This window comes from Heterocephalus glaber, unplaced genomic scaffold (genome assembly GCF_053883595.1).
Source record: "Heterocephalus glaber isolate CG9 unplaced genomic scaffold, H.glaber_assembly_v1.0 deba00000818, whole genome shotgun sequence".
NCBI lineage: Eukaryota > Metazoa > Chordata > Mammalia > Rodentia > Bathyergidae > Heterocephalus > Heterocephalus glaber.
The window spans coordinates 886,285-903,500 of NW_028258164.1; the positions used below are offsets into that span (position 1 = coordinate 886,285).

The 17,216-nt window shown below is 37.7% G+C and overlaps 1 protein-coding gene across 1 annotated transcript in view; it reads right to left on the reverse strand.

Annotated features, from left to right (window-relative positions):
* The window catches only part of LOC101724989 (cell cycle control protein 50A), a 37,628-nt gene extending 21,788 nt beyond the window's left edge, over window positions 1-15,840 (reverse strand). Inside the window, exon 1 of the mRNA XM_021243756.2 lies at window positions 15,482-15,840. Within this exon, the coding sequence (XP_021099415.1) occupies window positions 15,482-15,718 (237 nt within the window). The 5' untranslated portion in view covers window positions 15,719-15,840. The remainder of the gene's footprint in view (window positions 1-15,481) is intronic.
* Between the last annotated feature and the right edge of the window lie 1,376 nt (window positions 15,841-17,216).

Consider the following 17,216-nt stretch of genomic DNA (forward strand, 5'->3'; position numbering starts at 1 on the left):
CACACTATATACTTCAAGATGCTCAATATCTAGATAAGATCATAAAATTAAACCAACTGCTCCCACTATAATACTGATGTAACTGATCTTCTCTTCTGGGTGTTCAAACACTGAGGTTTGGAGACCAAAACTAGAAAGATAACTGGGCTAAGCCAATATTTTGGCCCTGACCCTCCAAGGTCAACAAGGACCTAGGACATGAGAGGACCTCTGCTACAAAATCTTACAACTTTGGTGAATCACCCAACTTCCTGAGCAGGGAGACTGTTGTAACCCAGAGAACAGGAGTCAACCAATGCACAGTGTGCCAAAAAGGAGGGTCACAAAAGACGGAGAAAAATGTCTCCCATGCTTTCACTGGAAGCTACGTGGTCAAGCAAGACTGTAACCCATCCTGGCAGCTGACACTGACAGATGAGCTAAGAGGCTCCAAAAGTAATGCCTGAAGACTCTTAACTGACCTTGATTGATAGTAAGATGTTAATTTTGATTAACACAGGTCTCACTTTAATTTGGTCTTAAACACCCAGCAAAAAGTATAACCAAAAGATGTGTAAGAATAATACTATAGTAAAAAAGGCTAGATACAGAAATGGGCTCTAGTCACTGACCCCTGCTGTCAGTTTCCAGCTACACCTGTAGCTGACCTCTGCAATGGTTCAATAAGCTACAAAGCTACAGTGAAAGCCATAAAAGCTCAGCAAGAGTCTTAAAATTCCTTCGCTCAAATTCCTTCAAAACCATCATCTTCTAACTGGAGAGACTTGTGACAAAGAAATATCAGACTTATAGATAGCTTCAATCAGTAAGAAGAAAGGTCTAAGAGCCAGTGTGACAATTGCTATTCCAATCCCTTAAGAGCAGTATCTGGATGTGTCTCTTTTCTCCAATCTGTCTTTCCATTCTAGTTCTCATGGTTTGGTCATATGTGCTTTAATTTCTTGGAAAAACTTGTTTATTCTCGCCTAAAGCTGCCAAACACTAAGTGATCATGCAGATGGAACCAAAAACAAATATACCAGACTCCTTTTACCAGGATCCACTAGACTGACCCTGTAAAAGGAGTTCATAACTGCTAAACTACAACATGACTTCTATCCAAGGACCATGAGATTACCTCTCTGGAGACTGTGGTCTCCCCTATACCGACCTCTCTCAGCTCAAAGCAGCTAGATTGAAACTTCACCCATTCTCCCCTAACTGCAGTTAGGGATAGTTCTTCAGAGGGGTTAATATTATAGACAGCTAAGTTAGATAAAAATTAATATACAGTCAGAAAGGGACTGGGCTTTCAAGGAAGTTAGTGCAGGAGATGAGAACACATTAAAATTGGCAGGAGATGCATCTGAAGAAGGCAAGACCTCGACATGAAACTCACAATGGCCAGATTTACACACTCCCCTAAGGAATGAATGAAAATTTGAGATTATACTGTAATTGGTACCATCCTTTTGAGATTTCCATAGAAATAGACCATTATCTCATTACAGTGGGCCATTGTCTCCCACCTACTAAGACTATTAAGACTAAGACTAAAGACAAGACTAAGGCTACAGATGATCCACCAAAGTTAATGATGTCATCCACATTCCCTTCCTATGTGCCCTGACTCCCTATTGAATCAATATTAGCTAAGCAGCTATACTTATAATCTTATTGGTTGATTATAGTTTGATCCACATTGTACCCACCTCCTAACTTTGCTCTATAAAATATTCTCTGAGAGATGGCTTCAGTGGCAACCCACTTCAGACCCCTCCTGTCTCTCAGGAGCTATTCTTACTCCCCAATAAACTTCCTACTCTTAAAAAAAAAGTCACTAAATCTTCCACTGCGATTACTACTATTGGAGACTAATTTGTGTAATGTAGGCAGGCCCTCGTAGAAAAGAAGGTAAATATGGATTTTAAGAGTAAGAGAAGTAAAAGGGCCACAATGAGGCAGCAGGGTATCCTGGAATAATGAACACATTTTTAGAAGTATTTATGCTTCCTTTTTATTAAATAGACAAGATCAACGTAGAAAAATATGCCCTTTCCCAAATACAGAGAAGCAGGACTATACCAGAGTAACTTAGTTGCTTTACAAAGCAATGATACCTACAGTGTAGTCATCACACAAAAGGAAAGAACCAACAGGCAAACTAGAAACAACAGAGAAATTGAAGACAATGCAGAGAAAAGAATGAAGCAGTCTGGAACACTAACCCAGCTCCTGAGGAGGAGGTCCTGTCTCTGCAAACACAAGTGGTGATGGGGATCAAGCTCCCATAAGAAGGCTGGACACTAAGACCCTCGAATACTATGCCAAATAGGTTGAAGAGAGGTATAAACAACAAAGCATAACCAAACCCAAGGAGACAGAATCTAACTAAAAAGATCTCCATAGTAGTAAGAGTTTCTCTAACCTAAATGATGTTCAACCCACAAAAACAATAGAAACGTGAGAAAGAAGGCAACAAGATGATCCCCAAACCCTTAACTCTCCAAAAGCTGAACTCAAAGACACTAAAGTAGAAGAAGCTAAAGGCAAAGAACTCAAAAGCCAAATGATCAACAATAAACTAAGGTAAGCGTGACAATACAAGACATAAATGACCACTTCAGTAAAGAATAAGAAAGTATGATAAGAAAGCAAGGGTAGCAGACTTGACCACTGTGTGGACAGTGTAAGAAATAGATGACTAGGTGGATATAGAAGATCATAACTTCAACAATACCCTAAAAATGACAAGATACCATTTAAGCTGGATCTACCAGCTGTTAGATGACTCAAAAAAACCAACTCAGAATTATAGGAATAAAGGAAAAATTGCTAAAGAAAAAATGCTAAAAGCTGTTAGAGAAAAACAGCATGTAACTTATAAAGGCAAGACCATCAGCAAACTGCAGATTTCTCAGCATAAACCTTAAAGTCCAGGAAAGTCTGAAGCAAAGATTTTCAAGTCCTAAAAGAAAATAGCTGTCAATGAGGCTCTTATATATCCTGCACAATTAGTCTTCAAAACTCTCAGAGATGTAAAGACTTTCCAAAAGAAATAAATCTTAAAGAAATACATAACCACTAAATCAGCACTGCAGAAAATGCTTAAAGGAAAATGCTTAAGGGAGGCTACCAGCACCAAAAAGCTCAAAGAGCAGTTAAACAAAAGAAAAAAAGAAAAGAAAAGAATCAGAACTATAAACATAATGCCATGACAAGGTTTAATAAATACCTTACAATAATAATTCTCAATGTCAGTGGTCTCAACTCCCCAGTCAAAAAATGAAATGCAGTATGTATCGCCTACAGGAGACACACTTCATCCAAAAAGATGTACACAGACTGAAAGCGAAAGGATGGAAAATGATTCTCCATTCAAGCGATGCCCCAAACCAAGCAGGAGAACCTATTTTATTTTCAGACACAGAAGATTTCAAGCCAAAACTGATCAGAATAGAGTCTAAGACAACCACTTCATACTGGTAAAGGAAACAATTCAACAGGAAAAGCTAACAATTGAAAATATCTTTGCACCAAATGTCAGCTCACCCAACTTCATAAAATAAAACTATTGGACTTAAAATTACAGATAAACATCAATATAATTACAGTGGGGTACTTCGACACCCCACTCTCACAATTAGCCACATTTCCCCCCAAAAATCAAAAAGTAAACATCAGAGTTAAACCATACCACTGCACAAAGGGACTTCAATGATATCTACGGAGTATTTCATCCAACAACAGAATATACCTGTACATTTTCCTCAAAAGTAAATGGAACGTTTTCCAAAATATACTACTGTATATTTTAGGCCATGAAGCATGCTAAAATAAACACAAAAGAACTGAAATAATCCTCTCCATGCCATCAGATCATAGAGGAATGAAGCAGAAATGAATAGCAAAAGAAGCCACAAAACTACAAAAATACATGGAGATTAAATACTACATTATTGAGTAATCAATGGATCATAAAAGAAATTAGGGAAGAAATAAAAAAATTTCTAGAATCAAATGAAAATGGAAGCACAACATATCAAAACCTGTGGGACACAATGAAAGCATTTCTAAGAGGTAAATTTATAACTAAATGCATGCATAAAAAAGCATAGAGGGATCCAAAATAAACAAGCTAAAGATATCTCAAAATTCTGGAAAGACAAGAACCATCCAAATCTGAAATAGAAGAGAAAGAAATTATAAAGATCAGAGCAGAAAGTAATGAAACTGAGACAAAAAAAAAAAAAAACAGTAACAAAACATCAATGAATCAAACAGTTGGTTCTCTGGAAGATGGAAAGGGGATCTGGGGGTAAGAGGAGAGAGGAAGGGGAGTGAAAGGGGAAGTAAAAAAGGATCAAGGTGCAGAACGGATACGTACCAATTCCTCCATAATAAATGTATTTACTATGTATTCCAAACATATATACTAATGAAAAAATAAGCCATGTTTAAATTATTTAGTGTTGTAAAAGGGAGCAGTAAATATGTTAAAAATTCATAATCACTGTTAGATTTTATGCTTGAAGATTCATCCAAAAAGAATCATCAGAAATTCAGTTCTAAACTTACAGCTACATAAAAGTTCAGTTTTTACTTCCTCAAAAAATTCGATGGTTCACACAAAATCATCATGCTTTGGTAAATTAGAGAATCTAAGTGGGAACCATGAGGCAGAGCTCTACTAATCTGATCAGTGAGTCTCAACCTCACACTTAGAAATGGTCAGTGAATTCGGAAAGACATAAATCATCTCTGAAGGATACCAATAACTAAGACATCTATTACATTCCAAATGCCTACTGCATGTCAGAACTATTCCTAGTCTTTTACAAATGAGAAAAATGATATTCAGAGGTTAAGTCCTGAGACCAAACAGTTGAATGTCTACATTAATTTTCCAGGGCTCCTGTAACAAATTGCCACTAACTAGATGTTTTAGAATAAGAGAAATTTATTCTCTCATAGTTCTGGAGGCTACAACCCATTATTCCAAGTGTCAGCAGGGTCATACTCCCTGTGAGACTTCCCTCCTTCTTCTTTCTAGGCTCTGGCCAATGCAGAATCTCTGAGGTTCTTTGGTCCGCAGTGGCATCACCTCACCTTTCTCCCTGCTGTTACATGGTGTTCTCTCTCTCTCTGTGACTTCACACCATCTTCTCTATGTGTGTCTGTTTTCTTCTTATAAACACACCACTCATATTGGATAGGGCTCATCCTAATGACCTCATTTTAACACGATTACCCCTGCAAGGACTCTATTTCCAAATAATGTTACATCACAGTTACCCAGTTAGGATTTCAATACAGTATTTGGGGGTAACATAATTCAACCCGCTCAGAATCAGATCTATCTACCTCCAAAACTGCTTTCTTACAATCAGACTAAACCTGTTGCTTCTTATAATCTCAACTAACATGCACCCTATCATAATTTAAACATGGAAGTCAATTTAAAAGACATATTTTAAAATAAAATTGGCACCAATTATTAATGTGCTAATATTTTAAACAGGACAATGAATTCAATCTAAAATATAGATTCAAAAGAACTTTGTTATGATAAGTAGCCATCATTCAGGACTATCTTTAATTCTGAGAGTTGAAATAAAATTTTATAATAAAGTAGTCCACTCTTCCCACATTATCTCTGGGGGAAACATTCCAAAATCCCCAGTGCCTATGCCTATGATTCCAAGAGTGTTACCTATTTTATCTTTCAGTAGGTTGTTTCTGTTTTAATGTTTAGATATTTTATCCATTTTGATTTTAGTTTACTACATGGTGAGAGGCATGGGTCTAGCTGCAATTTTCTGCATAAAGGTAGCCAGTTCTTCCAGCACCATTTGCTAAAGAGGCTATCTTTTCTCCAACATATGTTTTTGGCTCCTTTGTTGAAGATCAAATAGCTGAATGTGTCTGAGGATGTTTCTGCATCTTCTATTCTGTTCCATTGATCCACATGTCTGTTTTTGTACCAGTACCATGCCGTTTTTATCACTGCACCTCTGTAGTATAACTTGAAGTCAGGTATGTGATGCCTCCTGCTTTACTCTTGTTACCCAAGATTGCTTCTGCTATTCTGGCTTTCTGGTGTTTCCATATGAATTTTAGAATTGTTTTTTCTACTTCTGTGAGAAATGCTATTGACATTTTGACTGGCAGTGCCTTAAAATGGAAATTAAGAGATTTCTCAAATAACTAAAAATATATTCCATTTGACCCAGCTATTCCCCTTCTAGGTATCTTTCCAAAAGAGCAAAAGACAACACATTGTAGCAATACATGCATACCAGTGTTTACAGCAGCACAATTCATAATAGCTAAATCCTGAAAGCTATGTGTCCATGAACAGACAAATGGATAAAGCAAATATGGCATCTATAGATAATGAAATACTGCTTGGCTATAAAGATGAATAACTTGAGATATTTATAGGAAAATGGATACTCTTGGAAAATATTAAGTGAAATAAATCAGACATACAGGTTAAATACTGTATGGTTTCTTTCATTTTAGTAATGCAAAGTACAAATAAAGAGTGAAATAAAAGACTAGTAAAAAGAAACAGGGAGACAGATCTTTTGCAAATGGAGAGGGGTCCAAGAGACCCACAGTGGCGGTGAGATGGGGTAATAAGATTTAAGATGTGTGATATACATGTACCAAATACCCACAGTGAATGTAAACATTACATGACATAAACATAAACTAAAAATATACATTAATAATATAACAATAATAATGAAAATGGGAAAGGGGATCTTGAAAGGGGAGGTGGGTGAGGAGGGAAACAGAAATAAAAAAGAATCAAGACTGTTATGTACACTCCCTAAGGTGAATGTAAATTTCATGTACTGCAAACATGTACCAATAAAATAATATTTTAAAAAGATATAGGGAAGAAATATTATCTAAGGTATTTTAGAAAGAATGGAAATTTAAAATTCTGAAAAAAAAATAACTGACATGATGTACATAAAATTCTTAGTAGAGTGAACTCTAAAAAAGTCACTACTGATAGTTTTATAATTGAATAGACAACACAGGATTTTTTTGTTAAGAGGAGAAACTGGGACACATTTATATGCTGAAGTGATGGAAAAACAGGTTAAAGAAGAGGAAGACGATGATATTCAATATTTTTATTACATATTTTTAAACTTTTGAGTAAAGTCATATACCTAATTTGCTCTTCACATAACACTTTTACTATGAAATAAGTTTTATTCAAAACTGTATCAGTATAAAAATGGAATCATTGTTTACTCTATCTAAACCATCTGGATCCAGCTCTCGTCCAGCTGACATACCATTTTATCAGACAAATCTTCCTATCACCAGGGTCCACCTTCCTGTGAAGTATAAGGTAAACCTCCCACCACAATGTCCATGCTACCTCTCTTCCACAATACAAAACTTTCTTACCAGCAGGAAACCTTTTTTTCAAAATAAAAACTACAATTTCCAACCTCTAGCTAGTGGCCTTGTAATTAAGTGGTGGTGGTGTGTGGCAGAACCTTCCAAGAACCTTCTTTTCAAGTCCCTTCTTCTTCATCCATTCTTCTACATAGGCCCTGAAATGCCAATCAGAACTCAAGCCTCCATCCTGAACCTTTCACATGAGAGCAAATCCCTCAGAATGTCAGGACAGTAAAGTATTCATAGTGAGGACTCAGTACATAGCCTCCCTGTTGCCTCCATATTATGTTTTTGACATTACACATGAGAATCCAAAGCTTGATTATTCATTACTGAACTCAATCCTACCCAGTATATATTGTGTCCGTCACACCACTTTCCTGGTTTAATGCATGTGCTATCAAATATCCAAGACTATCCACAATCTGGCACCAGCTAATTTGCCCTTATCCCTTATTTTCTTTATACACCTTTTGATTTCCTGCCACTAAGTCACTGCTCACATGAATCTTCTTTACTGGAACGTATTGAAACTTCTCCTTTAGACATATTATTTGCCCTTCAAATTCCAGCTATATGCCCTATTCCTGGATTTCCCCAGTTTTTGGAGACACATGTGATCTTATCTTTCTTTGAACTACTGTACTAAGGTTATTCTGTGTGTGCCACTCAACACAGTAAAGCTTACTTTTCCTGTTATATGTTTGTCTCATCTTTCCAAAAAGATTCTAAACTCCGTAAGAAAGGTCTCTACTGAAAAAAGTAAAGAAGGCTGTGGCCCCAAACTTTTTCCATCACCCACTATGGCCACTCACTCTGTATACTGAAAATACCCAACATTGATTAAAATTCTTGATAAATTGAATTCAGTTTATGCGCTTTGACCATCAAACACTCACTATATCCTTTGTCAGCTAAAATTCAAGGGTAGCTTGACCTAATGTCCAGATTACAATAAAATGTGTTGGGAATAACAACCCTTCAGGTTTCAAAATACCAAAATTGATGCCAATGTATTAGTTCTAATCTTAGAAGTTACTAAGTGAAATAAGGGACAGTTTGTTTTTTTTTAATTAATGGCATTTCAATGCCAAAAGTACACAAGGCATAGTTCACAATATAATGAAGTCTGGAAACTTGCCTGTTAACTTAAATCCAAATAATAAATAAACTGAAGCAAAATAGAATAGACAGAATACTAATGGCAAGTATTGTATGAAGACTCAGGATGTGAAAAACTGGCTCGTGAGGGACAACAACTCAACCTCTCTGAGATTCAGAATCCAAACACTGGAAAATAACAACTTGGGGAAGAAAAAATGAGAGTAGATCTCTGGAACCAGGAAAGATCTAACAAGAAAATTAAAAGCTACAGAGAAATTAAGAGACAACGCCATGTAGAGAAGGGAAGAGACAATCTTCTAGCTCCCTGCTCCTGGCTCCTAGCTCCTACAAAAGGGAGAATGAACCTATAGAGACAAAGTGAATGCTGTGATCTCCTGGGATAGCATGGGATTCTGTTTCCATGGGAGTACTTCAGGCAACAGGCCAAGGATTTAGCTCAGTGGTTCCACTGCCTGCCTTGCAAGAGTAAGGTCCCTAGTTCAATCACTGGTACCAAAAGAAATAATAACAACAGGTAACAGCTGGTGAGTGACGCCAGTCCAAATGCCCAACACATCAGTGGAGAAAGTGCTTGGTCAGATACCATTCTGGGGAAGGATTGATTATCTGAACCCGGGACTCAGAGTAGCCACACAGCTTCATTTCAGGGCTCCCAGTGTTACATTTCCACAGTGACTGAGTGAGAGAGAGCTGAGGTTAGAGAGCAGGCTGGAAAGAGACCACCTGAGAGGTTGGAGCTAAAAGAAACAGGCCCAGACCCCATTGCCAGAGGCCAGGCCTAGATTGAGTTGCTCTGGATTTGAAACCTGCAGTACTGGCTTCCTCACCCTACTCCTACTGTTTGCTGGTGCCTGCATCTAGCACAGACCTATGCTTAAGGGTGGTACATAATTCATTCTGATGGTATGTCAATTCCCAATTTGTCTTGGGTGATTTGCTTGATTTATACCAGGGTCACATAATTGTTGCTATTTATGGATTTTTTCTGTAAACCAACACCCAGAACACCTTGGTGACATTAACAATACTAGGGTACATTCACAGGAAACTTGGTGATGGGCCAATTACACTGCATCCTCCTCTACCAAATTAACCAACGCGGACAGATCTTGGGGCAGAGGCAAAGGACTATGGTTAGCCTCATCCAAGGTACATTACTGAAAAGCGACTAACTAAAGAGATCTCTATACTAGCAACAAAGTCTTTACACTATACATGTCCAGAAAACTGAGCATAAAACAAATGAAAAAACAGAACAGACATAGACAAGCAGATTAGTGAATAGTTACCATATTTCTCAGCTTTGTTTTGTTACCACTGTTAACTGTCCCCCTATGTCAAATGTGCATTTCTAAAAATACATCCTATTCCTAAGAAACCAACTCTAAATTTAATGTGGTGGGAAATGAGGAATTTGAAGGGCAACCAATTTGAAGGGCAAGCAATTTTTATACTTTAGAGGACTGGAAAGCTTCCATTCTGAATGTAAATTTATCTAAAAGGAAATCAATATAGGACATAAACAGGACATTCAACAAAATGCTGAGTAATAAGATAAATCATTTGAAGAATTAATCAGATTATGTCTAAAATGGCATTTTAAGTATCCCTCATGAACTGATTATTTCACACTGAAGACCCCATGTGGAGGTTCTAATGAAGATGACTGGGAATCAAAAAAAAAAATTTTTTTTGAAAAGCAACTCTGTTTAAGCAGCTTGACTTTTACCAGTGACGAAGAAATGAAGAATGGTGTTACATGAGCCAAGATGAATGTTAAACTTACCTAAGGTAATTTATAGCTACTAACTCTACAAACATGGTAGAACACAAGCAATTACTGGGGATCATTACACCTACCTGAAATGACTACTGAGGATTAAACATGTGACTTAAACATAGCCATTTTTGTAGCAAATGTTAAATTTGCCAGTATGTTTATTTAAAACTCTAAATTAAAGGCAGGCATTTCTTTTCTGTAAAGATCCAGAAAATAAATACTTTAGGCTTTGCAGACCAAGGAGCAAGCTTGAGGGTTTTATGTAAGTATTTACATAAGAGAGAACTAATTTTTACTGAAATTAATGAAATTAGAAATGTAATAATAATAGTTATATATAATTTTGGGGTAGCAAAGATCTATTCACAAGAAGAATGGAGTTTTAGGGCTGGGGATTTAGCTCAGTGGTTCCGGTGCCTGCCTCACAAGCGAAAGGTCCCCAGTTCAATCCCCAGTGCCAAAAAAAAAAAAAAAAAAAAATTAAAAACTCACAGAAGAATGGAGTTTTTGAGGGGGAGGATAAGTAACATTTAGAATAATAGATGACATTCTCTATCATGAAACTGACTGCAAATGATCATGTGCAAAAAACCACTCTTAGCTTTTGGGCCATGCAAAATGCTCAAGTAGGTCACATTTACTTTGCCATCCACTGCTGTAAGTACTAAAGTTACTTCAGAAACAAACAAAAACATTAACACCACAAACCTTTTAATTTCCAAAGGTTCACTTTTTAGTAGCTACAATCATTTTAAATATTAAAATCTACAAACTTCTTAATTTTTAAAATGTCTAATCTTAGCTGTGCTCCCAGCACTCTGGGAAGCTGAAGCAGGAGGATCACAAGTTTGAGGCCAGCCTAGACAACTTGGTGATTTAGCAAGACCCTGTCTCAAAATTTTAAAAAAGGTACTGGAGATGTAGCTCAATGGAAAAGCCCTCAATTCCAATGCCACAAAATTAAATTTAATTAAATTTCTAAAATTTTTAATACCTTTTCTTTTAACTACTGTTTCTAAAAGCAACTTATCTTTCCTTAACTTTTACTAAAGACTGTAAAGATTACTAAACACAGATGAGAAATTTAATCTTCTTAAAACGAAACTAAGAAAACAAAATAATCTGGATTAAACAAGTGAGGGCAGTAAATATAAAGAGGCAAGTTGGGAGTTTCTCTCACCAAAATCTCAAAAAAGGTACCTTAGGAAATAGTGATTTGACATACATAAATATTTAGTTTCTAAATTTTGAATATTACTCTGCATAACATTCTTATCTGATTCTAATTATTTAATTCGAATTCTAATTAAATTCTAATATTCTAATTATTTCATTTTGAGACATGGTCTCACTATGTGGCCCAGAATGGCCCTGAACTCCTGAGTTCAATGGATCTTCCTGTTCAGCTTCCCCAAGTAGTTGAGACTCTAGGAGCCTAACACCCTGCCAAGCTTCCTAAATACTAATCTGAAAATATATAACTTCACTCTGCAACCTTCGCAAAAGTTAAGAAAAACTTCATTATCTTATCTTTTTCAAATTAGCTCCATGTCTCAGCCTCATGAAAGGCCCTGACTAGAAAACCATCACCTCTGTAGTAAAAACATGTACCTGACTCCTAAGTTACCAAATTAAAGGAAATACTAGTCCCTTGCTCCCAATAATAAATGAAAATATTAAATCCTCATACTGAATGAAAAGATTTAAATATTTAAAATATTTTCTCATGAATGATAAAATTAACTATAGTTTTCTAAAAGCATTTTACTTAATTTGTAAAATCGAAAAACAACCCAAAAACATAAGCCTAAAAGAGGAGGAATATGTTACTGAATATCTACATTAAAATATAAAAGCACTTTTTTGTTTCATACCTTTCCGAAGCACAAGATAAGTGTAGTAATTTTTTTTTTTTTTTGGCAGCGGGGATCGAACTCGGGACCTTGCGCTTGTGAGACAGGTGGTGGAACCACCGAGCTAAATGCCCGGCCCTGTAAGTAATTTTTAGTACAACATTTCTAGGAGAGTATGAAAGGTCCACTAGGTTTACTGTAAAACTCTAGATCTCTGATCTTAGCACTGTAAGCCATACATTTTGATGTAAGTCTCCTTTGCCCTTGTAATTTGAACTAATACAGCAAGGTTTTAAAATTTCAAAAATAAAGAAACTAAACATATGTGAGCAACTTCTAGTACAAAATCAATGCAGGTAAGAACTTCTCATAATCTATTTGCTGTACTTTTAAACAGCCCTCAACATATTTTAATCTAAACTAGTAATTAACAAAGGGTAGAGGGTCTAGGGGAATAGCCTAACGGCACAGCACATGCTGGAGACCCTGGTTTCCATCCCCAGCACCAGGGAAAAAAAGGTAGAGAACAGGCAGAAACAAGCGTGGAAAGCTCCCTAGGTTTTTCTGATAACTCCAAACCCAATTTGGAGCCACATTTTAGATATTTAATATTCTTACTTCATATATATGCATATATACACACACATATACATTTATCAGATCTGATCTGCACAACTGTATGCCAGTGTTGGTATAAAATTCCCAGTTATTTCTAATTTTCATTTCCTCTAGTTTCAATGGCAATATAACATGAACATGCAACATTTTTTTATAAGGCACATTTAAGTCAGAACTCAAAGAATTTCAACAGTCCAACAGCATCTTTAGAGATCATGCTCTCTGAATCTACTGATTTGTCAAAGTAGAGAAACTATACTCAAAACCATGCCTGTGATATCAAACCAGTGAGTAAGAGCTGGAACTTCGGCTCTACTACTCTGATTCAACGTCAGTGCCCTTCTGAGCAGCCAAGCTGCAGCACACCTTCAGGCAACTTGAAATTATGCTTACGCATGAGAACTGTTTAAGAAATGTCCATTTCCCAACTAGCTGGTGTAAGAACCTTATTTTACTCTAGAACCCAAAATTTTTAAGGAAGTTAAATATTTCTTTTCATATTATACTTGATAAGCATTTTCAGAAGTTTGCACATAATTCAGTAAATGCTCATTCATAGAAAATTGGAAATTATTGCTATTTTTATCTTAAGTATCTAAAAATTTTAAATAAAGTGACTCAGATTTCTAATGTTAAATTATTTCCTTCTTTTTATCACTGCAGTAGGGACCTTAGTGTACGGTGAAAGCTTAAAACTAGGACTCAACATTCCTGGGTTTCTCAATTTTATAGTACTATATCGTTAACTAGTTTACAGCCAAAGCTCAATCTATTTCTCATCTCCCACTTAACTTAGTGCCACACCTCTTATCTATATTGCTTCTAATTCTTACATTTTGGAAGATACGTATTATTTTATTTGTTCTAGAGATGAAGAAACTGAGGTTCAGAAAATTACATTAATTTCCAAGAATCTGAGCTAAAGTGGCTGAACTTGACCCAGCTCTTCATGATATCAGCTAGAGTCCATGCATGGTCTGATATATGTGACCCTAGTGTGGATGAAGAATAGGTACAAGTTGAGTATCCAAAATTTTTGGAACAGGAAATGTTTCAGATTTGAAAGGTTTTCAGATTTTGGAATATTTTCATAGACTTCACCGGGTGAACATCTTAATCTGAAAATTCTGAAATCCAAAACACCAAAATCCAAACATTTTGAGTCTCAACATGACACACCCAAAAAGTTTTGGATTTTGACTACATTTGCAGACTACTAGGGAGATTTAAAAAAAAAAATAAAATAAATTAAAACGCTTACTTAAAAAATATACATGACACTTTCCCTAGTTCTTATATTCAGAATCCTTAGTGGAAGATTTAAAACCTACTTATGCTATAGATACTTTTTTTTTTTTTGGTACCGGGGATTGAATTTGAGTCCTTCCACTTGCGATGCAGGCGGCGGAACCACTGAGCTAAATCTCCGGCCCTATAGATACTATTTTTGCCATCGTAATTAACACTTAAGTAAGCAACTGTTCGATTAAAAATGTCAATCTTGCTTTTAGAGATAACACTGTAAATTAAACTGGAAAAGTTATCCCTCCTTCCCTGGTTAAAAATTAAAATTATTCTGAAAGTCCCATTATATCATGTAGATAAATATTAAGAAGTATACACATGGGGCCAGGGATTTAGCTCAGCGGTTTCGCCGCCTGCTGCGCAAGCGCAAGGACCCGAGTTCGATCCCCGGTACCCCCACCCAAAAAAAACTATATACATATATGCATAGGATAAAACAAATCAAGATTAGTTGGGATCAGCTCTTTGCCTTTCAGCTGATTAAAAACACTCAAATATGATAAAAGGAAGATAAAAGATGTTTAATATTGAATACCATACAGTATTTACATTGTACTATCAATCCATTTTCATCACTGTATAAAAATACCATGATTTCTGCTGACAGAAATCGAAATGCTTCCCCGATGTACGTTCTTCTGTCCTGTCATCTATAAGTAAAATGTTCAGTAAAAATCATACTAGTAAAATGTTTAATAGACAGTGCATAATTTATTCCCTGTGTGTGGTCACTGACTCTGTAAAGTTTAAAAATCAAGAAAGGAAAAAAATTACAGTGAATGTGATACATGATCATTAATAAACGAAGCCTAAAAGCAAGACCAGAATTGAAGCTTCCAGCTAGCTTTAACCTGTATCATGCCCTTAAAACATGTAATTAGCTCAAATTGAAAGGCACTGTGCACACTTTCGTCGAATGTCCTAAAATGTGCCCTGGTAACATATGACTTCACTACTTTACCTAAGATTCAATACTTTTGGGACTTTGGGTCTTTTCCCAACCACGGTCAACGTGTTCATCTGTGTCCTGGAACAGTGCCCGCACAGGTAATGATCCCATCATCCTGTCGATTCCTTCAGAGTTACATCTTGATATAACTTTATTTTTTACCGCTTTTCATTTCGACGAACAGCACTCTGAGCCCAGGGAATCATACAAACTGCCACTAAATAAAATCTCCACCTGATTCTCTTTCTACGGTATTCACTCCGTTGGCAACCATTTAAATCCCGGGCAAGAGGAATGCAGGACATTAAGTACAGAAGCCGGGCAGAGGGAGAAAGCAGCCGCAGAAAGCAAGGGGAGAAGGGAGAGAGAAGGTGCTGCCTTTCCCCGGGGAGGAAGAGGGAGGTCGCCGCCGTCCCCGGGAGGAGGGCCCTGCCCGCCGCTCACCTCGATCTCGCGGATGTTGTTGGAGGTGACGAAGATGCCGATGCCTATGGGGATGAAGATGAGGCCGACGATGAAGAACGTGGGCAGCACGGTGCCCGCCGTGAGGATGGGCTGCCAGGCGGGCAGCCGCTGCTGCTTGAAGGCCGTGTTGTCCGGCCTCCGCGTCTTCGCGGCGCCCCCCGGCGTACACTGGGGCCCGCCGTCCACCTCGTCTTTGGCGTTGCAGTTCATCGCCATCGGTCCCCGGGGCGCGGCTCTACCAGCTCAGGCGTCCCGCACGGGGATCCCACCCCAGACCCCGAGGAGACTCGGGCAGGGGCCGCCGCCACCGGCAAGGCGGAAGGGGCGGGACATGGGTGACCAGAAGCGGCAGTTCGCTGGCGCCGCCTAGGGGCGAGAGACCGGAAGGAGCGAGAAGACTCCGGAACTCGGGGAGAGAAAAGAAAGGTATTTAGGCGGGGGACTGAAAAGGAAGAAACACCTAAAGGCTGTTATAGCGCATGCGCAGCGTGATCTCGGCGCTTGGGTGGTGAATGTTTCCAGGATGTCAGGACGAAGTTGGGTATGTGGGCAAGCGCCACCCACTGGCCTGAACCGCCCATGTCAGCGACTTTGGTGACAGGCCTTGGACAGGTTTTTCTTTACCCCGACGCCACCACTGAAGTGAATCAGAGCTTTTCAAAGGCCACCCCAAGGTAGCCTGAGCCCCGTGCGATTGGTGCAAAGATGAACTTAAATTGACGTGTGACACGTTTTGTTCTTGTCAGGTGAAAGGCCAAAAACCAAGACCAGACCAGGCCACAACAAGCCTTTATTGTAGGGACAATCTGCTGGGCTGTCTCTGAACAAAAGAGAGACAAAAGCAATGTGGCCAGGACAGCAAGTGCTTTTTATAGGAGCGGGGGTGGGGCTTGTAGGAGCTGAGGTGGGGTTGAGTGAGGTAGTGGCTAGGGACTGGAGGAGCCTGTAACTTCACTAGTTGCTAGGAGGAGAGCAAGTATTAGGTTACTCTTTTGGTGGGAGTAGGGGCATTTTGGAAAGAAGGTGGCTATTATATACAGCAGCCACCCTAAATTGGAGGGAAATCTATCAGTTCTATATCAAGGAATCGGTGTTGCTTGGTTAGCCCTATTATCTTGCCTCTCATTGAGCGATTGTCTGATACTTTTACTCCGTTCATGATCTTCCCTTACTTTACCGGTTCCTGGGTCTGCTGCACGTTAGTATAGGAAGGCCTTTAGGAAGCTGTATGTTTGGGATGGTCTTTAATAATGGCAATTTTTTAAAAAGATAGCACTATATAAAATGCAATACTACATAACTTAAAACTTCAAAGGAAATAATACGTATTAAAAGTGACTAAGGATGTCAAAGTAGTATAGAAACGAGAAGTATAGAGCCCAACTAAAATGTATATAGTGGTAATCTCCATTGACTGGAGAATTTGTTTTCTGCTTCATTTCACTTTTCTATATTTCCCCAAATTTCTATAATAAGCATACATTTGTAAAATTTAAACAATGTTCAGTCCACATTGTTAGTCTTTGAAATCCAGACCAGAGAGTAAATCATCTGAAAATAAATACTAAACCTTATTTTTTAAAGATTGTGTCTACAGTTATGCCTTTTAGTTTTCCACATAAGGAAAACTAAAGAGTGGTGAGTACTCATAAGTTACAATTAAATGTTTTTTCAAAATTATCACCAGTCTTAAGCATGTGATTCAATCAGATAT